At 30.1% G+C, this 23,349-nt stretch overlaps 1 protein-coding gene across 2 annotated transcripts in view; it reads right to left on the reverse strand.

Moving 5' to 3' along the window:
* The window catches only part of LOC121118740 (TWiK family of potassium channels protein 7), a 218,981-nt gene that overhangs the window by 19,823 nt on the left and 175,809 nt on the right, over window positions 1-23,349 (reverse strand). The window contains exon 1 of one of the 2 annotated variants that reach the window (XM_040713325.2): window positions 6,785-7,115. The exons of the other annotated variant lie outside the window; for it this stretch is intronic. Within the exon in view, the coding sequence (XP_040569259.1) occupies window positions 6,785-6,904 (120 nt within the window). The 5' untranslated portion in view covers window positions 6,905-7,115. Of the gene's footprint in view, window positions 1-6,784; window positions 7,116-23,349 lie in introns of those variants that run through there. 2 annotated transcript variants of the gene reach the window in all.

A 23,349-nucleotide genomic window follows, 5' to 3' on the forward strand; every position in this document is an offset into this window, starting at 1 on the left:
ATTTGCCGTTATTATAGTCAAAATAGTATGTTTTTATTTTTCATAAAAAATTCAACGAAATATTATTGAATTTTGGGTAGCAAAAATGTACTCATTATTTTTTTGATAAAGTTGAAGGCAGTGTAAATGATAACAGGTGATATTACATTAGTCGTAAAGCGTATACCTCAAATTGGAAAAAAAAGAATTAGGAAAAGTAAAAGAACGACTTAAAAGGGAACACATTAATCAAATTCGCCAAACCTTGATTAAAAATTGCAAAATTTACTAATAGTTCAAAGAAAATCCATTCTTGCAACAACAAAATTAGTATTTATTATGAAGGATGTTTGAGGATCATACTAAAAAGTTTCGGGAATGTAAGCCATTTTATACAGATTTCAAGAAATTCTGTATAATTGGGTGTACAAAAAATCCCAGTTTAGTAATGAAGGGCTAAGAAAAATTTAATGATCGACAGTTCTAAAAACTGGTCCCAACAATAGGTCTGACCAATTTAATGATCTGTTGATAGTTTTCCTATCGGCAGTGAAAGATGAAGAGTAATAACAGGGGCGTCCGTAAGGGTTAGGCTGGAGGGGCAGTACCCCCCCCCCCTCCTAATTAATTAATTTTTGCCTTTAACTAGAAAAATTGAATACTTGAATTTCTAAAAAAATTTAATGTTTGAATTCTTTAAAAAAATTTAATTTTGCAAAAAATTCAATTTTTCAAATTTTTCTCCAAAAATTTTAATATTTGAATTTATTTTTCTAAAAGTTTTATATTTGAAATTTTTCTCCAAAAAATTTAATTTTATTTGAATAACTATGAATTTTTACAATTTTTCTACAAAGAATTTTATTTTATGTGAATAGCTATGAATTTTTACAATCTTTCTACAAAACAAAAGGATATTCAGTATTTGGTTTTTGAAATTTTAATGCAAAAAAACAAATATTTCTATGAACAGCTTTGGATTTTTTAAAAAAATCTCCAAAAAATTTAATTGTTGAAATTTTTTTTCCAAAATAATTAATATTTTGAGAATAGCTATGGGTTTTTGAATTTTATTGTAAAAAAATTTAATATTTTGGATTTTTTTCCAAAATATTTTAATTTAAAAAAAAAAAAAAATTCAGAAAACCAAGCCCCTAGAAATTATAATCCCGTGGACTACCCTGAATAATGATGATTTGTTGAGGAGTTAATTTTAAGTGTTAGTTCTCGTTGGACTTGTAGTAAAATTGTAGATCTATATCAGAGTCATTTCTGTCCATGTCCTTGCTTGATGTTGTTCTTCTCAGAGTTGCTTGCAGTCAAATTTGTAAAAGAGTAAACGTTTTTTATCATTTTTTTTTGTCACAATTTTAAATTTATAATTTTCTTTATTGAAACTTTTTCTATTTTAAAACTATATTTTTTGTAAATTTGGTAAAAATAACATTTCTTCGGGAAAAGTTATAACTTTGAAATATTTAAAAAAAAAAATTGTCATTTATTAAAATAAAGGAAATTTGTCCATATCTTCTCTGGTTTTCATTATTGTAAATGTAATTATTTTCAAAATGTGTTTTGCCAAGTTTGTCTCCCTTAAAAAAATAATTTTTTGTATCAATTTTACTATTTGTCACTTTCTAAACATATTTACTTGTCAATTTCGTTATTTGTCACTTTTTATAAGATATTTATTTGTCAAATTTTGCATTTATAAAAAACACACTCTATCAAAATCTTCATAATTTTTTCTCAAAAAGCCCCTTCTCAAAGATAAATCTTTGTAACAGTCCTGGGCTGAACAACAAAGCATTTTTGTTCAACGTATCAACGTTTAAAACATTGATAAGGCATAAGAGAAGTAGGAAATCCAAAGCTGACAAAAAAATTAGAACATTAACAATGTCTTTTCCTAAATATGGTCCTTTTAAAATTTTATATATTTCTAAAGTTTCCTCTCTATTATTCAGATTTTGATTTGATTTTATCACCTTTTTACATGCTTTGTTTTGATATAAGACAATTGTACTTTGATTTAAATATCGGTCCAAAAACAGACACCATAAAAATTTTATTATGGAAGAATAATTATGAAATTATTTGACAAAATTTTATTCGAATAATTTCAAACAAAAAAAAAAAAAAATCAACAATTCTACAAATTATAGAATCACATACTCTTTTGTAACTGAAATTCGGATTATCTACTCTTCGTTAAGAAATAAATCAATTGGACATTAAGGAGTTATTTTCTTTCAAACAAAACCCATAAAATATGGTTATTTTATAACGTTTAAAGTTGCATTTTTTGTATGTTATATGCATATAAAATCAATCTTAATCTGAATGTTGATTGTTGATTTTTTTTTTCATGTTCAAAAGTTCTCTTAAACTTATAAAAAGGGTAAAAATGTTCAAAAAAATTAAAATTAAGAATTTTTGGGAACAAGATCTGATACAAAAAATCTAGAACAGAAGAATCTGAGGTACTATTAATATTTATGTTATATTTGTAGTAATTTAATTTATTAAAAGATAACTTTCTTTAAAAAAAGTTCAAATATTTTTTTTTATCTGGAAAAAAAACTGTAAAAAAATATGTTTAAAAAAAGTGCAATTCGTAAATATTCGGCAAAATTTGAATGCTCCCCAAAAAAGTTATATTTCCCTACGCCTATGTTGTGTCAGTCCTTATTCATTCGATCCAGTCCAGTCTTATGACCACTCAGTACTGGAACTGATTCAAACAAGAAGAAATGAAGTTGACCGAACTTTATATGCTTTTAAGACGGATATGCAGGACTAAACTGTACCGCAACGAGACTGAACTGAACTGCAGTTACGAATAAAACAACACTACCTATGATTATATAACTCTATAGACACTCTTTTGACCCAGATCTCTAAAAGCAAAGAACAGAGGTGCCAAAAAGAAATATGAATCCAAAATATATTTTATCATAAATACCCAGCATTACTCGGAGTTATTAGATGTCAATGAATATACAAAAAGACAGGAAAACTTCATGTAGATATAATTCCACTCTGTATCAAGCAAAGATATATATAGTAATTACATCGTTGTCAACCTTCAATTCTACTCTGTGTACATCAAGAATTTATCCTTATAATATCCCATCAAGTCACCCGGGGTACTTTCCATCATTCATGAGAACACACACTCCTGACTACACTTTATCCTTGGATTTTCTTTTCTCAACAATGAAGGAATAATGATTACAGCTTTAGAAAAAGAAAAAAAAAACTTTTCTGCTTGTCAACAACAACAACAAGAAACTCGCTCGCTTAAAAATGCTTATGATTTACAGCACTTTGGATATTTACTCCTCCATTTTTTTTACTACGACACGTGTTATACACGCTCGTTGCTACATTGTTATTTTTCAGACCATTTATGATATTAAATGCACATTTTAAAGTGAGTCCTTTACAGACAGACAGATAAACTTTATTTTATTTATATAGGTCAACAAATAAGTTGATTTGACTTCTTTTTAGCGTACATTGTACACAATAAAATGAATCCCTACGTTTTCCAGAAGAACTCGGCTTTACCTCTCAATATTATTCTTTTTCATATTTCATAAATATTTCTGCAATTTATTTTATAAGAGTACATTAACATGCTTTTTTCTTCATGGAGGAACACGTGATACAAGATCATTAATTGCATGCACATTTATTTTTCCTTCATATTTGCAATGGAATTTTAAACCCAAATCCTGACACCCTTTTTCATGACTATTTTGCATGATAATAGTGATTCATGTGAGAGTTTCATCAAATATACATATGTTGTTTGGAAGGTTTAACACTTTATGACTAATCTCATTTAATAGATATTAATATCCTCTTCTACTTGTACTGCGCAAATATTGACCTCAAGACCTGTTCTTTCTATTAATTAATAGGACCGTGTAATGGTAAAAAAATCTGAGAATAACCTACTTATCGGACGATTAAAAAAAACTGATCAGGGGAAAATGAATGATTAGGAAATCAGTCCTAGGATCGATCCAATTCTAACATTGTTACCTTTATTGTATACTTTCCCTCCGAAAAAAACAGAAAAAAGGCCCAAAATTAGTTTTTAGCCTACTCTTCCCAACTATGGATAATTGTTCACAGCTTAAAAGGAGCTAATTATAATGTAACCAATCAACATTCAGAACACTGATTAGGAGCAAGAAGCAGAAACACTGGCATGAAATTAAATTTTTGTCTTAGTGAGTGTCTTTGCTGTGTGAAAGAGTAATTTTGTTCAGATGCATTCGTAGATCTTAAAAAGTAATACTAATGTCAAAACGTGTTGAAACAATGATTATCTTGGATTCACAATGATTATACTTATTCTGCTGATAAAGAAAGGGATAATGAGATTCTTATAAAAATATATCCTTCATATTTGAAAGAAAAAAAAAAGGAAATCAAATTATGATGGAGTTTTCAATTTCCTTTTCTTAAAGGACAGTGGACTCATAGAGGTCACGTGTACTTGACTTAACTAGGCCATGACATAGTTTGTACTACACTATAAATATCATACAGCTCTTCATTCCAAGGTAAGTAAATATTTCTGAGTTTGTAATTTATATCAGTATATTATGTTTATGTACTATTTTTCTTTTCCCTTGGAGGTTTCTTCCTTCTATCATGATTGATCATTTTTTTAGTCCTTTTTCTTACTCCCTATTTTTTTATAAGATTATTTATTTAAAAAGCAGTTATTTACAATATTAAACAAATATAGAAAATATATCACATTGATCATTGAATTAATTAGAATGGGATTCAAAAAGGATTGGATTATGTTAGTAATAAAAAGGGTTACAAATCGTAAGCATTTTTTCTATGTTAAAAAAAGAAACAGAAAATTAACATGGTAACCTTGACAATTGATAAAAAAAACAACTCAAAAATCAATATGGTAACTCTGAAAATTTGAAGAATTTTTTGGAGGAGAGCAGCTTAGCCGTCCTCACGTTTAATAAGATCATCTACAATCCTCTTTGATGAGGGGGAAGTATTAAATAAACAAGGACAAAGGCAAGAATTACTCCGATGTCGATCCTCAATTCTACTCTGTAACTAATCTTCAAGATTACTCTCCATCTTTTTATGAGCACACACAAATGTTCAATCAGGTTTTGAATATATTGAATAAATGTAGTAGAAAAGGAAGTTCACTCTGCAAGAATTAAATAATAATGACACTATTTTTAGGGAAATATTCAGTTTACAACTCTAAAAAATCGGGGAACTAAAAGATGCAACCGATTTTCAATTAAGTTGCCGTCCCATGGTGAATAGAGTTGTAAATTATAAGTATTTATTTTTTTACTAAAAAATAAACTGAAAATTAGGTTGGTAATCATGTCAATTTGAAGAATGGTTGAGAGGAGAGTAGCTTAGATGTCACGACGTTTGATAAGATCATCATCTACAATCAGCTATGACGAACGGGTAGGAAGATATATGTTGTACATAGTAGAAAATGAAGTTAACTCCGCAGGAATTGAATAATAATAACAACAGCATGTGGAAAGGAATTTCAGTTTGCGAACTCAAAAAAAAAAAAAAAAAAAAAAAAAATCATGAGCAGATGAGGGATGGATATTCTAAGGATTTCGGTATGTACTCAAAAATATAACAGAAGTTCGTATGGTAACCATAACAATTTGAAGAAGTTTGAAAGTAGATCAGCTTAGCTTTCATGAAGTTTCATTAAATTAGCTAGAAAGTATCCTCGAATAAAAGGAAATAATCACAAGTCCCACTCCGTATCAAGCAAGGACAGAGGCAGGAATTACATCGTTGTCAATCCTCACTTCTACACTGAGTCCTTCAGGGACAACACTTAAATCGCCTCAACAAGTGCTTCACGTTACTCATTCATTAGGACCGGCCATTAAGACTGTCAGTACTAGAACCGATTAAAAAAAGAAGAAATAAAGTTTAGTGACGTCATCAAGGACTGAACTTTATTAGTTTTTAGACTGATATGATGCAGGACTGAACTGGACGGAACTGCATTCTTCAGTCCTAAATAAGGACTGATACAACCCTATTGGGTCCTTCCAAGCCAAATCAATAACTCTAAAACAGCATCATCTTCAATTTTTTTCAAATTTGGCACATATTTTAGTAGTTAAGAACTTATAAATCCAAAATTTTATGCTTTTATGAGCTCCTGTTCAGGATTTGGAGGTTTCTAAAGTTTTGGCCTACCCTATTTTTTCATTGTTGCATTTAGAATGTTTTTAAAGATTTTCCACTTAAATACTACAGAGGAAAATGTGTGCGTCGGTAGAGCAAATTTCTGAATATATATACTAAATATTATAGTCATGTTTTACAATATATATGCTAAGTTTTTAGCTTGAAGAAATTAAGTGAAATCGAATGCATCTCTGAAAACTTATTGTATATGTTTATGATGTATTACAAATTAGCAAATAAAAATTAATTTCAGTGAAATTGAAAATTGGCAAGTTTGATTTTTGTAGGTCAAAATATTGACCTCATGACTTTATGAGTAAACAATCACATTTAGTGCTGTACAAAATTACTTTTTTTGATGAATTTTACTTGGAATGATCCTATTCAGAGTTACAATTTATGGTTAGATGTTCTCTTTTGAAGAAGGGGAAAATAGTTATAACAGCTTCAGACAAAGCAAAACAAACAAAAAAACACTACTCGGGTGGCCAACAACAACAGCAAAAACTAGCACCCTATAAAATACTTTGGATTTACAACCCATTATTATAAACCTAAAACAGCTCACCTTCGCTCCAGCAGCTGTGTAAATAGCAAGTCCAACATATAGGCCGATATGTTCAACTAAATTTTTGACGTTTTCGATATGTTTGACGTCTAAAACACGAAGATTACCCAACAAACTCATGAGTACTTATTCATATTTTTTGTGAATTCTTTTTTTGAATGTAAAAGGCAAATGGGAGTGAGGAGTAGGAGTCTATTATGAGGAGGATGAACTTAAAAAAATGCACACATTAACCAACAAAATCAACAATTACTATAATAACAAAACTATTTCGGAGGAAGACTTTGGCGGCTCCGTCACTACGACTTCCACTACCACTACTACTAACGGTCACAACTTCACTCACTCTGAATCTCGAAATACAATTTTTCTTCCTCAAGTAACAAATGGGGGAAAAGAGTGATTTTTCCGGGGAAGCGCATATTTATACATTTCTTTTTTACTTCTCGTGAAAGGGGGGAAAGTAAAGTCATAGTAAGTCATAGATTTCATAGTAATATGCAGTAATAAGAGGAGATACTAGTCTATATATCTTTTCAAAAATACCAATCGTCCTCTCGATGTAACAACATGTATGTACTTCCTAAAAATAAGTAGTAAGTCTAAAATTACTTAATTAAGTAAAAAGCTACTTAGTTAAGTAAAAATTAACTTGTTACATATTACTCCGTGAAAAAGTACCTACCAGTATGTTAAAAATAAAGAAACTGAATATTAAATTTGTCACCCAGATTTTTACTCAAAACTAATGGAAGGGCACGAGTAAGACCGATTTTGTAACCCTTTGTTAGTGAACTGGTATCTTCTGTACTCCAAATTTGATAAAATTGCTTTAAATCGCCTTGAAATAGATTTTAATACTGGAAACAGCATTAATAAACTCCTGAAATATCTTTAAGAATAAATGCTAATTTTGCTGTTGCAAAAATGTATTTTCTTTGAACTATTCGCAAATTTTACAATATTTAGTCAAGGCTTAGTAAATTTGATTAATTTGTTCACTTCTAAGTCGTTTTTTTGCTTAGTCTATTTCCCTTTTTTCAATTAAATGTATTAAATATACTGTTATCCCATAAATCACACTTAATCTTACAAAGTTAATGAGACAACTTTCGGTAACTAATGTTCCTTAAAAGTAATTAATATTTCATCGAAAATAAAACTATCATTTTTCAACTATAGTAATTACAAATTATATCTTGTTGATATCCAATTCTAATGTTGTTATGATTAATTAGCATAAGTTTGAGACTAAATCTACTCTGTATCAAAAAATAAAATTCGATTAATATTTGAGTTAATGTTTAACCCAAGTTGATTAACTTTGTCAAAAACAGGATGCTCACTAATGCAGGCTTAGATTCGTAAGAAGAAGGATATAAACACAAATCCCACTCCATAATATCTAACAAAGACATAATTAGGAATGATTCCTTTGTAAATCCTCAATTATACTCCAAGTTCAATAAGGACATACATATTTAACTCCTCAACCAATCCTTAGTGTTACTCTTTACACCTAATACTTATATGTATATTCTTTCCTCAATGTTTGAAAAAAGAAAGATAACAGCTTTAGAAAAAAAAAACCACTATACAGGCTAGGAACAACATTCACAAAATTTGCACGATAAAAATGTTTAGAATTTACAACCCAATGCAACCTTAAAAATTGAAAAGATAAGACTTCAATGTTTTTGTTGCAAATATGAAATATACTAAAAATAACCCCTATTTAATATACTATTCAACAAAAATTTGTGCAATTGTAGCTTTTTTTAGATTAACAACAACCCTGTTCATAATTGGTGACAATTTATTAGTAGGGTTGAGTGAGGGTGTGTTGACATCGTTTGTCTAATTCAAAAGCTTAAACGTTTATAATCTAGTCATTATAATTATATATAGGATTTTCTGGTATACTATAGTAATTAATTAGGAGCAAATATTGTAGTTTTTTGATTTATAGTATATAACTTATTGCATATGGTGTACCAAATTAATTAGAGATAAAACTTATAATGAAACGTTTTTTCAGATAAAATTTATTTTTAAACCAATATAAAGTATTTAGGAGTTAAAGCGTCATGCTAAAAAGTGTACGACTGACCCAAAATTTTAGTAATGGTGTTCCTATTACCTTCCAATACAAAATCTCCCCGAAAAGTAATACGATCTACATAACAAAACTTAAATTCAAACTATATTCAAGTTATTCGTAACGTTCTTTCCAGTCAATCTACTGCTGACAGAAGCCTTCCTGTTGTACTTTTAAACCTTTGTGACATTTTTCTTGATCATCAAATTTTAATAACATTTTTGTTGTCAAAAAGTTTAATGAACATATTCACAATAGATTGAATTGTGAATTTTGGAAGTAAAAGTGGCTTTCACACTATAAAATGGATTCCTCAAAAGTCAAATAACGTTGTACCAAAAGATTTATTTTGAATTATAGAAAATAGTTTGAGTACAATAGGTCTCCTATGTCCTAACGTTTCGTATCCATTCAGTTTAGGTACATAGAAAAAATAGAGTCGTAAATTCTAAGCACTCAAATGAAAAAATGAAATGGCAGCCATGACAATTTGAAGAATGTTTTGGTGAAATGTTTTATAAGGCTAACTACAAATAGTTATGAGAAAAATTGGTTATACATCTTATGCATTCTTGTTATGCTAAAAAATGAAACAGAAAATTAATATGGTAATTAGATTAGCTGAGAAGCTTTGGGATGAAGGAAATAAACACAAGTCGGTATCGAGTAAAGGTATTGGCAGGAATTACTCCATTTTTGATTCTCAATTCAACTATGAGTTCAACAAGGACTTTCACTTATAAATGGGGATGTAAATCGTGTTTATTTTTTAGCTGGCCTGTTTTTATTGAGTTGGTAATATAAAAAATAAGGTTTTTTTCAATCTTCCTTTAATTGATCAGATGGAGTTGCACTGATTAAGTATATGTAAACATGATCTAGTTTTACATTTACTCCATCTGACCTCTGAATCTTGTGTGAAATCCATATACATAAAGTATATTTATTTCTTTAGGAGTTTTCTTTTCCTTGGCAGTTGTCATTATTATTTAATTCCTGATTAATGAAAAACTTCCTTTTCTACTACATTTAATTATATTCAAAACCTGATTGAACATTCGTGTGTACTCATAAAATACGGAGCGTAACCCTGAGGATTTGTTGGAAAATTATTATAGGAAGTCCTTGTTGGACTCAGAGTAGAATTAAGGATTGCCATCGGAGTAATTTTTGCCAATGTCCTTGATTACCTCCCTCTACCCCCTTGTAACAGCTGATTGCATCTGCTCTTCTCTAAAATATTTTTCAAACTGTCAGGTTTACCATGTTGATTTTCGTGTTTTTTAACATTCCCAAAATGCCCGCGATTTTCAAAACTCCTTATAACCAGTGATGCTAATTGGGAGGATTTTAGGCATGTTAAAAAATCATTATTGTATCATAAAATGATTGTATTCAATATCTTAGATGAAAAGTCTTACAAAACATATCATTGACTCTTAATAATAGGATTACAGATTTTTGGAGTTGTTAAAGAAGAGATTTAAATAAAATTTGTTAGTTGACTTCTAACGACAACTTTCTTGTATGCAAATATAACAAGAATTAATTGTATGACTTTCAATGCTGGCTAGGCTACGTAGGTACATGAATCATTTAATTTAATGTTAATTTATGCATAAATCATGATCATCATGTTATATTTGTATATAATAGTGTTTTGCTTTCGGCCTGAAAATCATAGACCGCTCTGACACCACTATTATTTTTAATTTACAGGAATAATTCAGTCCTTCAAAGAAGTTTGATCACGACGGGTCTTTAAAAAAAACCTCAAATACTAATTCGGTATAGACCAGTTTTACCCAAAAATCCGTCATGATTCGGTCACATTTAAAATTCGGTCATTATGTGAATTGTTAATGACATCATATATGTTTCAAAATTGTGAACATCAACCTACAATACGTCATATGAAGTGAAATGTGCAGCATATATTATATTTGTAGAACTCATAAATCAGGATAGTGGAGAAAATCGGAACATAGATTGAGACCAAAAAAAAAAAAAAATCGGGTACCCGATTTGAAAATGATTACATTTCGGTCTACAGTCTGGGATTAGGTTCTAAACTGATCAGTCCAAATCGATCTAGAAAAATTACTTCGATTTGGACACTGTTTTTAACCTTTTAAAAATAGTTACAGAAGCAATGATATATGTAGGCTTAGATGAACCTTTATTGACCCTAAAGTTAGATACAACTAATGATACAAATTATGAAGGGAGTTGTAAATTGTAAGCTTTTTTGGTATGCAAAACAAAATTGTAAATATTGTCTCAGATTACGTTCTAGAGCAAAATATAGTTAAAAATAGCTATAGAAAAATCAACTAACACCGAGTTGGATAGAAAATCGTTCTTGAAATGAGTCTTAACACTAGTATATAAGTATGATTATAATCAAATTGATCTTTTTGCTTTTTTCCCGAAAGATATTTACATTTATTATTTTTTTCTTTGTCAGAATGATCTCGTATTTGCCTTTGATTTTACATATAAATAAACACTCAAAAATACATTTGTATTCATAATTTTTTTTTTTTTTTGTAAACTTGAGTATATTTTCTGCAAATGTATTCTTTGAATAACAAATGGGCTAAAAAGTCCCGGGCTCAAAAAAGAAAACACGTTTTTTTATATTGTTATTTGGCTTTTTCTTAAAAATATGATTTTATTTCATTCGCTTTATGGAGCCATTGCTTAGATTGAATGGTATTTTTTTCCGTCCAGAAGCAAAATTGTTTTTGATTCATTGATTTGAAAATAAAAAAAGTAGTGTACCAATTAGCACAATAACTTATATTTTTTAACTGACATTTATTTAAAAATAAGTTTAAGCGTCTTCATAAAAAGTTGTTCCATATTTCATTGAATATTTTTTTTAGTTAAATAATATATTAAATTTTTGTCCCATGTTCCTCACGACCTCATACATGCCATCTTGGCACGATATTTAAGTTTTATTAGCTTTAAGTCATCCTCCATTTCTCCACAACGACTAAAGACGTAGCCTTAGGCCGGACCTCCTACCACACCCAAGTAGTCACGTTATTTTTTAATATAAATTTTTTTGTCTTTGTTGTAGATACGTTTAAATTTTCAAACTTGGGAGAAATAATTAATAGGAGTATTCACATTTTGAATGTAACCCCATTCAAACTTTTTTCTAAATGTTTTCTCACGAGGATTTAGACGATTTTCATATCCATAGTGCGTTGTATTTTATTAAACGGCATTCAATTTGTGTTTTGTAAATACATATTTGGCTTACAAGAATTGATTGTTTCCTTCATTTGAAGAAAGCACAATTAAGGATTCCAAAAATCATTAATCAAATCTGACATGTTGTTTCTTTTTCTCACCCACTCCTCAATAAAACCACGTGTTTACGGCTATCCCTCCTAAAAACGCAAACTAAATATAAATTTAATGAAATGCGAAGCCCTTTTAACATTGTTTTAGGAACAAAATATCTTCTTTTAAATCGAGCTTCTCTCAATATTTTTCATGGCCTTTATTAAGATCGATACATACTCTTTTTATGGCCTTTAAAAAACTTTTTAAATACTGAAAAAATCATTTTTTTTCAGTTTTTGTATACAGTTTAATTAAAAAAACACATTTTTATAGTCTTTAAATATTTATATTTTATGACCTTTTTTAAGCAAAGGTCGATTCTGTATATTTGTATGCTCTTTTTTAGAAAGAAAGAAATAATGTTAAATTAAAAAAAAAAAAACTATTTCAACAAATAGCAGCCCTGCTCACGGAAGTTGGACCATTTGACCTTGAACATTAATAATTTAAGTATATGCAGATATTATAGGCAGTATGCACATACGGATAAAGAGATGAATTTCGAATTATTTGATGATGCTTGCAAAAAAAAGTTTTAAAAGGGTTTTAGAGTATGAAGTACATTCATTCTCATCTCATTACTTCTGGTTTAATGAATGTTTCTATTTCTGAAGGAAAGAAAGAACTATCTTATTTAAAAATAAATATGTAGGGGGATATTAGCATGACAATGAAATGTTTTAATCGTTTTTACTTCTTCAATTTTTCATATATACATATCATTATCATTATAATATATTATTCTGTTCATTTATAATTGTTATTATTATAGATAAGGTTTAATGTTGATAGCTTAAGAGGCCTTGATTTTTTTTTTGTTAGAGATCATCTTTTTTGTACTGCTGGGTGTCTCATGATTGGGAATGGGACTTTTGTAGAGGAAAAATACAGTTTTGTTATTGGAAAAGGAAAAACGGTTCTTACTATCGTTCTTATTTCTTCAAGTCGATACTTTTATTATTTCACGAAGCCTTTCATCCCAAAAGAAACAGAAGAAAACCTATAATCAATTGGATGCAGTTAGTCGATTCTTCTGTGGTATGAAAATATGTTTAAGAGTTGTAAATTTTTTTACCTTAGATGAACGCAAGACTTTTATAGTTACAACCTGAGTAGGTTTTATTTTATTTTCCACAGCTGTTGTCATTATTCTTAAAGAGGAAATATCTAAGTATAAAGTGCGTGAGCTCATGAATAATGAAGAGTAAGGCCGAGGATTGGTTGGGGAGTTGTAAGTGACAGTTCTTGTTGGACTCAGATTCGAATTGAGGATCGAAATCGTAGTAATTCCTTCCTATATCCTTCCTAGATATGGTGTGGGAGGTGTGTTGTTTTTTTCTTTCTAGCTGCTTGAAGTTGATTTAATGAAATGTTGAGACAGCATAGCTGCTCTCCTCAAAAAGATTCTTAAAATTGTCAGGATTACCCTGTTCATTTTCCGTTTGTTTTATTATATTAGTAGTTAGTCAATTCTTTCCTAATGATGTTATTATCATTTTATTTGTAAATAATATAACTTTAGACAAATGCTGTAATTATGTAGTTACAACCTTAACAGGGTTTTTCATATACCAATGCTGTCTTGAAGAGGAAACTTCTGAATATAAAGTATGTTAGCTCATAAATGATGGAGAGTAACATTGAGCAAAGAGTACGTTATTTATATAGAGCGAGATAAAAGAAGATTGTATTCTTTTCACTTTCATGTTCTAGCAAAAAAAAAAAAAAAAAAGCGTAATTAGTTATAGCAACAGCTGCAAATTGCAACCTGTTTTCATCACCTGAGTTTTAAAGAAGATTCTTTGGTGGACTAACAAAGATACTTAGTAGGTGCTTAGTTCCTGGATATCGTTCTGGGTATCGCCTTAAAAAAGGAAAGTCCAAATTCCTGGATGAAACTGAGGGTGAAATAATGTTCCATCATTATCCAAAAGATCGATATTGACTCAAAGTGTGGAAAAGCGTAATTCAAAGAGATTAGACTAATTTATCCTTATTATTTAATACAATTAAATTTTGCTCCTTACATTTTCGGGATCAAGATTTTCTTGACAGAATCGATAGGTTCTGATAGTTTCCGAATGAGGAAGAGAAAAGGTTCAAAATTGACGAATATAAGATTAAAAGATGATGTTGTTCATTGTTGGTTAAAAAAACTGACCTTCTTATTTATCAAGACATCAACCAGATCGAAGGAGTGGTAGAAGAACTACTCAAGAACGTTTCCAAGAAGAGAATTGGTAATATTTGAAATGTTTCTGCTTGTGTGTGTTTGTTTTTAAAAATTCATTTTTGATATTCCCCATTGAGGTTGACAATTTTTAGATAGATATTATTTATTAATATATATACATTAATTATGCACTTTATCTTCTAGTCGAACGGAAAATATGGTCCAACAGTTTTTTTGAGGTGGATAACGTTACTTCCATCAAAGAAATTAAGACTCATTATCTCTCTTTAGATAACTGTCCTGGTAATATTCAATCGCAGATATTGAAAATGGACTCCTATTTCCCAGATTTCATTATGATTCTGTTATCCATCAAGTAGAAATGTTTGATTAACTCTCAGTAAAGTGCATCATATAATGAGCAAGAAATGGAATATCCAATCCATGTCTCAGATATTAAATATCTTAGTCTTTTTGAACAGCTGCAAAGTTGAGGAGGAAAAGAACATGGACAAGTTTTGCTCAGGCAGAATTTATTCACACGGGTGAAATTTTCGATGCGAAATTCCATTTTTTGTTTGAACAATTAAGCCTTGCGATGAAAGAGAGACAAGTCCATAGATATTCTATTGAAATGTTAGCCAACTGTTTAATGTGGAAACAAAGCATACTCTTTATAAGCAACTTCAAATGCAAGAAATTGTTATAATTCCACATCTGTCAGCACTGCCAATAATTATGCCACCATTAAATATTTGAAATGTAGATGTGTAAATTTGAATCCAATACAGAAGTATGTGTATCTAATAATAGACGAAATTCTCACAGCAAAGCAAGTGGACTATAATAACGCTAAATTATATGGATTGAATGAAGATTTTGTTCCCTCAAAAACTATTTTAATATTTAGGATTAAAAATTCGCGTGGAAAGTATGAGGACGTTGTGAGCTTCAATCCTGTGTCCAAACTCAACTCCAAAATATAAACACAATATTATGATCTTGTGCTACAAGCTGTATATAAAGCTGGATTCTGTGTAATTGGTACACTTGTCGACAACTATAGTGAAAACCGCAAATTTGTATTCGAAGAATTCCTTTCCGGATGCCATGAAGCTACTACATTCACTCTTCAGAAGAAGAATATTGGAAATTTTTTCTTATTTGTGATTCAACCCATAGTTTTAAGAAGTTATACAAGAATTTCGTCAATTGAAGAATTTTGTAATATCCTAAATTCCATGGAATTGACATTTTATCTCCAAAGTTTGAACTGTTAGAGTCTCTATACAACATGATGTCGGAAAGTCAATTAAATATGCTGAAAAATTGACTGATAAAATGCTCCGGCCTTGTGCAATCGAAAAAGCTAAGTTAACTGGTTCTCTGTTTTGTCACAGCGCTATTGATGCCCTGTAGATGTAATCTAAAATCAATTACCACTTTCTTGAACCAATCCCTTACTAAACTTGATTCATAATTATTGAAACATATCTGAATGTGAGATCACCAATAACTGGCTGTAGGAAAAGGGATAACCTTCAAAGTCCCATATTATGTATGGACAATGAAAAAATTAAATTTTTGAAAGATTTTGAAGATTGGATAAAGAGAAGGAAGTTGAGTAAAAAAAACCAGGACTTTCGAGGGGAACTTTCACTGTCATTTTAGGTGTTATTCAAAGTAATTTCATTGAAGTAAGATTTAGAAGATATAGACAGTTGTCTGGTGCAAATCATTTTGTGTCTGTGAAGAGCTGTATTGAAGGGGAAAAAAATATTCGAGTAAAGTCACTTATCAGATTCTCTAAATGAAAATAAGTGATATTAAGGAAGTTTTGGTTAAGGAAGATCAAACCCATAATAAGAAAATACCCTACTGCTTCTGTCAATATTAGATGCTGACAGTTTAATGGAAAGAGATTGTGATGAACTTGACTCAAGTTTTTGTTTTTATAAGTTGGGAATGTAGCTCGAAACCTCAAGAAATCTGCGTCATGCTACTTTTGCTCACTTAAAGAATTTCTCAATATTAATTTTGAAGAATGATTTATGGATGATGAGTCTCAAACAATCAAAGATTCTTTCATCAATATGATAAATCGAGGAGGCCTTGTATATCCTGCAGATTCTGTTTATTTAAAATTTATCGTTTCCTGGAATCTATATTGTATGAAGCAATTACACAAAATACAAACGCCAGAGTAATATTTTTAAATTGAGCTTATCAAAAAGATATATTTGTATCTATGCTAGAAATTATTTATCATGAAAACTGTAATTTTTTTGATAATATTAAATATATGTGTAATATTTGCAACAATAATTTAGACTGATATATTTATAAATTTTCTGGAACTATGTTTGATATTTTTATGAATAACTTTTAATATGATTATTATAGCATAATTCATAAAAAAAACCATATGCCTAAACAAGAATAGTTCAACACAAAAATAATTATTATTATACAATTATTTAACAAATTGGGAGAAAATTGTTCAATAAAGTCTAATATGACCTACTACTATTTTTTAAGTTATTTTATTTAAATAATACGACTTTACTACAGATGGTTTTGGCCCAAACATGCAAGAAGGGAAAAATAACGGTCGCTCCATATATAGAACGTACTCATTGCATTGAGGTATTGGCTGTGGTATTGTTGGACTAACTGAGAGTAGAATTGAGGATCAACATCGGAGTAATTCCTCCCTATACCATGCTGGATAGAAAGTAGGATTTGTGTTTATTTATAAACAAGGATCTTAATTCAGTCATACATAAGGCTCTCTCCTGTCTTATCTACGTACTCTACAAACATTCCATCCTAACTAATAATCAAGATACTTAGAGACAAGGTATATCAGTCATCAATTTTTCCTACTACGCCAGGCAGACTTGACCGAAGAAAGATACATTTATTTATCTTCACCCCTCTGCAATAATGAACACTCCTTCTGTACTTGTTTCGTCACAAATTTGGCCTTGTTTTTCAATATTTTCTTCATGAAGACAGTGTCTCTGATATATAGTGATAAAAATCAGAGGCATTTCACAGTAGGGTTGTAAATCCCAAGCCTTTTTAGTATGTGAGTTTTTGTTGATAGCCTGAACTGTGAGTTTTTTATTTATCAAACATGTTATCATTATTTTTTTATTCATGAGAAGAGACCCCTAACTATAAAGTGTAACTATGAGTAGTCTGCTCATGAATGACGGAGAGTAACGCTAAGGGTGTGTCGGAGAGTTATAAATGTAGGTCCTCTTTAGATGGACATCTTGTGGAAGAAAAATAGAGTTTTCTTATTAGAAAAGGATAAAATGTTGGCACTATCGTTCTTATTTCTTTACGTCATTACTTTTATTATATTATGAAACCTTTTATTAGGAAAGAACTTAATTAGACCTAAAATCAACCGTCAGCAGTTAGCCAATTCTTCTGTAGTATGAATTTTTTTTAATAGTTGTAAGAAATTTCACCTTAGACGATCGCAATACTTTTTATAACTACCCAACCAATCATCAGTGTTACTCCCTATTATTGATAATCTCACACAGTGTATACTTAGATCTTCCCTCTTAAAGAATAATGACAACAGCTATGGAAAATATAAAAACCTACTCAGGTTTTTTGTCAAGATTTATTAACTTATTTGGATACTAGTATGTATGTGCATAAGTATTGTCAGCCTCAAAAGTTTCGGATATTTTCATGGTCCGTTCTTGCTATTTGTTGTATTTTTTCATCTGAGCCTAGAATATCACTTTTAATTTGCTTTTACTCAAATAAGAAGATCATGAGAGTCGAGAGCTTCTATGATCTGAGTACTTTAAATCCTCCCTTCATAATCTTTTTAGAAGTGATAAACTACCTCAGTATTGTCTTGTTGTGGCAAGACAAATGAACATTGTTTTCAAGTCAGAGAGAAGATTGTTCCATTTTTTAAGCATGACAGTGGATACAAATCGATTTCTAAGATATTGGATGTTTCTAAATCAACTGTTTTCAGTATAATCAAGAAATATGAGAAGTTTGTAATCCAAAAATAACTGGTCGGCCATCAAAGCTATATCCTCACCTGCAAATAAATGTGGTGAGGGAAGTCAAAATGAATACAAGAACAAATACCAAGGTGATATTTTAGATGATGGGAGACGTCCAAGAAAGACACCATTACTCAAACTTCGACACCTAAGATCAAGATTAAAGTTTTCCAAAGAACATTTGGAGAGAAGGATATACCCTTCTGGTCAACAGTATTGTGGTCAGATGAAAAAAAATCGAACTTTTTTGGTCACAGCTCTACCCAGTTCGTTTAGAGTAAATCTGGAGAGGCTTTCTCTCTTCTTAACACGATACCTACAGTAAAGCATGGTGGTGTATCAATCATGCATTCCGACTGCTTTTCTTCCAAAGGTACTGGAAGGATTGTGAGAGTGAATGGAAAAATGAGAAAAAGAGGATTATGTAAATATTTCAGACGAAAATTTGAAATTCTCCACAATAAGTTTAGGCCTTGGTCGTAAGATGTTATTCCAACAGAACAATGAACCAAAGCATTACAGAAAATTTCCCTCTTCGTGGTTTCATACGAGGACATGCCAGAGAAACCAAAAATATCCAAGAACTCTAGTAATTTAGTAATGAAGAGTGACAAAATATTTTTCTTACAACTTGTTTGAACTTAATTGTAAATTATAATGAAAGATTAGTTGAAATGATCAGAAGTAAAGGGTACACAATTGACTATTAATGAAAGGGGTCCAATGTATTTTTATAAAATTATGGTCTCAAAAATAAAATTTTTAAATTTTTCCGTTTATCAAAGTAGGCAAAATTTAGATCATTCGATATCAATAGGTATTCTTATTACTATCATTGTATCCTATCATGGTTTTTGTTGTTATAATAATAGAGTATCTAAGTAAAAATGTGGGGTGTCAATACATATACTCATGGCTGTATATTATACAGGCGCCATATGATTATAATTAATGAAGAAATCGAAATTCAACATGGTAACCCTCACAATTTGAAGAATGTTTAGGAGAAGGGAAAGGATAATCCTCATGACGTTTCATTATATAAGCTATAATCAGCTGTTACTAGGGAGGAAAACAAAAAGGATATAAACAAGGACATTTGCTAGAATCAACACAATATAATATATGTATGTCGATGCCAAATTCTACACTGAGTCCAAAGAAGAATAACAATTATATCTCTGCAACAAATCTTCAGGGTTACTTTAATGATCAAATACGAATGTTCAATCAGGTTTTGAATCTATTTAAGAAAGGATGCTCACTACTCAGGAATTAAATAATAATAACAACTACTAAGGAAAAGAAAATTTATTCTTCCGATAACCAATTAAAAAAAAAAAAAAGGGCTAGCCAACAAATATACCGGATTTTCAACATTAATTATAATGCTCGCCCGCACCGAAGGGGTATATACATGAACCCTTTAACGTCCTCACCAAAAAACCCACCCAATCAATGTTTTTCTTTTTTTTAACGGACCCCACAGGTTTTTTATAGGCCTCTCCCAAACGGTTCAATTGTCGATTCATGGTAAAAGTGCACTTTACAGAACGTGCATGATTTTTTATGCATTGAAAACAAATCAAAATATATTTTTATGCATATATCAAAGATATGGTGACTCATAATGTGCTCTACCAAATGGTTTAGTAGGGGGTTCAAAGAAATTGTCAATGAGATTTCTGCTCCCCTATTGGTTCAGCAATTCCGGGTAAGTCTTTGCTAGTAAATAATAAAAGGATACAAAATTTACTTAACGTAATTATTTATTTATTTAAATTCCTTATCATGTAATTAAATACGTTTCGTTAATGGGATTTTTTTAAACCAGTTCACTAACCGCGTTATAAAAAAGATGTTTACAAACGGAGGAGGGTTAAAGAGACATACTGACAGCTTAGCTTCTCTCTTTTCAAAAAAATTTCAAAGGTCCCAGGGTCACCATGTTAATTATCGGCTTATTTTTTACACACCGAAAATGCTTACAATTTACAACCCTAGTTCTGAAACAACCTGTATTTGAATGTTTTTTAAACAATTCAACGTACATTTTTTTTATGTGCATTATACTTTAAAATATGAGTATATTACAACAACATTAATTAGATCCCTGCTGTTGCTTTGACGACCCTGAAAGATATCACACATCATACTCATCATTATAAAATAAAATTAAGTGAGTAAGTGTAAACATGTCACTCAATCAGAAAAGAAAAGGCCTTTTTGGAATATCAATTTTCACCCGTGATAAAATGAAGAAGAAAGTTGCTCATTCTATTTATAGCCGAATGGAAGGTTTTTAGGTATATAAAACTCATTTGTGAATTAAACTATTTTCAACGAAAAAAAATAATATATAATGTATGTATATATCAGTATGCTTTGTTGATTGCTAATGTGAATTTCCAACTGGGAGGGTAAAAGAGTGAAGGCATCAATGAGTTCTCATCATCAACATCATACCCATATAGCATTAAAAAAGAAGACTTTCACCTTGAAAAAATAGGCTGTACATTATTGTGTATATATTGATGTATTGTACTTCAGATATACTTAAATATGAAGGTACTTATTAGTGCTTAGATTTGGTCCTGGACTATTATTATTTTGAGTGTACCAAACTAAATGTGTCCACTGATCGGTCTCAAAAAAAAATAATTTTTTTTTTTTTTGTCTTCTTTGGTTTCACCTAAGATTTGGTTTAGACTAGGGGTGTCAAAAATATTATATGTATAATTTAAGCAAATAATTATTTTTAAAATATGTATCTCCAAGGATTTCATTGCCATTTTGTATTTTTAAATGAGCCCATTTTGAAACATTAAAATTATCTACTCATCATGAATGGATCACTTTATTTTTTCAATCCTGGGATCTCATTTCCAAGGAAGGAGTTCACTCTACTCCCTTATGAGGTCTGGTCGTTCTTCTCGGATAAATACTCCTCCCTTCGTCCCTCGTGGAATTTAGAATATGAAAGTTTTATTATTCCTACTTTTAATTTGGGGTTATTTTAAGGGTAAAAATGAGTCTGAATGATAATAATCCTGAATGATTATAATCCAAGACATTTCCGAATTCAGATAACTAAGATCAGTTTTGGATTCTGCGCTCATGGATAAATTTGGTTATTATCATCAATTCATTTGTACAAACTTCCCCCTTCCCCTAATTTTGCCCAAATTTCGGAAAAATTCGAAACACTGATAAGCTTCTGTTCCAGACTGTTATGATTTTTAGATGAATAAACTAATTTGGTCCTTTAAAGACATTCGGTCAGGATCGGTCCCACCGAAAAAAATGATCTTGGACAATTCTATAGATTAATTCTTGATGGCGTCAGTTGTGTTTCAAAATTGTAAACATAAGCCTACAATAACTTTAAATTTATTGTATAAATCATATTTGTATGACTCAGTAATCAGTATAGTGAAAAAAATGGGGTCATGAAGTTAGATCTAAAACAATCCGTTTCAATATTGAGAACGAAAAAATTGCTCCAAGATTCTAAAAAAAAAAAAAAAAAATCGATCTGAGATAGCGGGTTCGACCGAAATGTTGGTTCAAATCTAAAGACTAGTTAAAATGTACTCAATCATTTGTGATTTAGCTTGTTTTATTCGCATACGTTTGCAAAATTTAATTTTAGTAGTTGGTTTGTGAAACTTATGTTTGAAATAGGGAAACTGCAAGTCAGTATTAAGCACATTTTAGACCCCTCAAGTGATCAAAAACAAGATAGGCAATATTATTTACGGATAAACAAAGTAATACAAAATATTAAAAAAATTTCAAATTTAAATGGACTGTACCACGCAAAAATGACTTGAATATCTCAAATTTGCCAAAGTCAGTTGTTTTGGTTTCTCTACCAGAAAAGGTATATATGCGTAAAGCGGAAAGGGATTTAAAATTAATGAGAAAACAGGTTAGTCATTTTGAAATCGGTCCACAAATTAACTCATAAAATTAAGTATTTTTTCAGTTTTGAGATCTTGCATTATTCGAAGGATTGATGAAAACTCTGTTCATAATTTTTTGATAATCCTCAAAAACAGTGAGTACATAAAGAAATGGTAAAAGTAGATTGCTGTATTTAAGACTTCGAAATCCTTGAGTGTAGGCCCTTCTAATGACCTAATTCCAAAATTTACCTTTCCGACTGTGCATAAATCATAATTATTCAACTCATAAATCAGGATAATTGAGAAAATCGATTCATAGATTGAGACTGAAAAAATTGCTTCAAAATTTGATAGCGATTTATTTTTGGTCTACGATCTAGGATTGCAATTTAAGCCAAAATATTGGTTCAAATTGGTCTAGAAAAATCACTGAAGAACTAACTAGAAAAAAATCGGCATTGGACACAGTAGTATAATAATTTGAGAGTATTAGAATAATCCTTATTGATGCTTATGCTAAATTAATGACATTACATGATTAGTGTTGTAAATTGTAAGCATTTTCGGTAGTTAAAAAAAGAGACCGAAAATTAACATGGTATCCCTGACAATTTCAAGAATGTTTGTGAAGAGAACAGCTTAGCAGTCATAAATTTATATTGGATCAATTATAAGCAGCTTTAAGATGAGGAAATAAATACAAGTCCCACTCCGTATCAAGCATGGACATACTCAGCTGCTTTCCATCTTTAATTTCAGTCTGAGTCCAACAATAAACTTACACTTATAATTCCCCCAACAGTTCCTCAGTGTTACTCTTTATCTTTCACTCCCTTTATGATTAGATTTTCTGTCCTTAAGAATAGGAGAATTATGATATAAGCTGTAGAAAGTAAAAAAAAAAAATACGGTTCAGGTTGTTAATAAAAAAACAACTTGCACTCTAAAAGTGCTAAGGATTTACAGCCATAAAAATAAAT

Source organism: Lepeophtheirus salmonis, chromosome 5, assembly GCF_016086655.4.
Source record: "Lepeophtheirus salmonis chromosome 5, UVic_Lsal_1.4, whole genome shotgun sequence".
In the NCBI taxonomy this organism is placed as follows: Eukaryota; Metazoa; Arthropoda; class Copepoda; order Siphonostomatoida; family Caligidae; genus Lepeophtheirus; species Lepeophtheirus salmonis.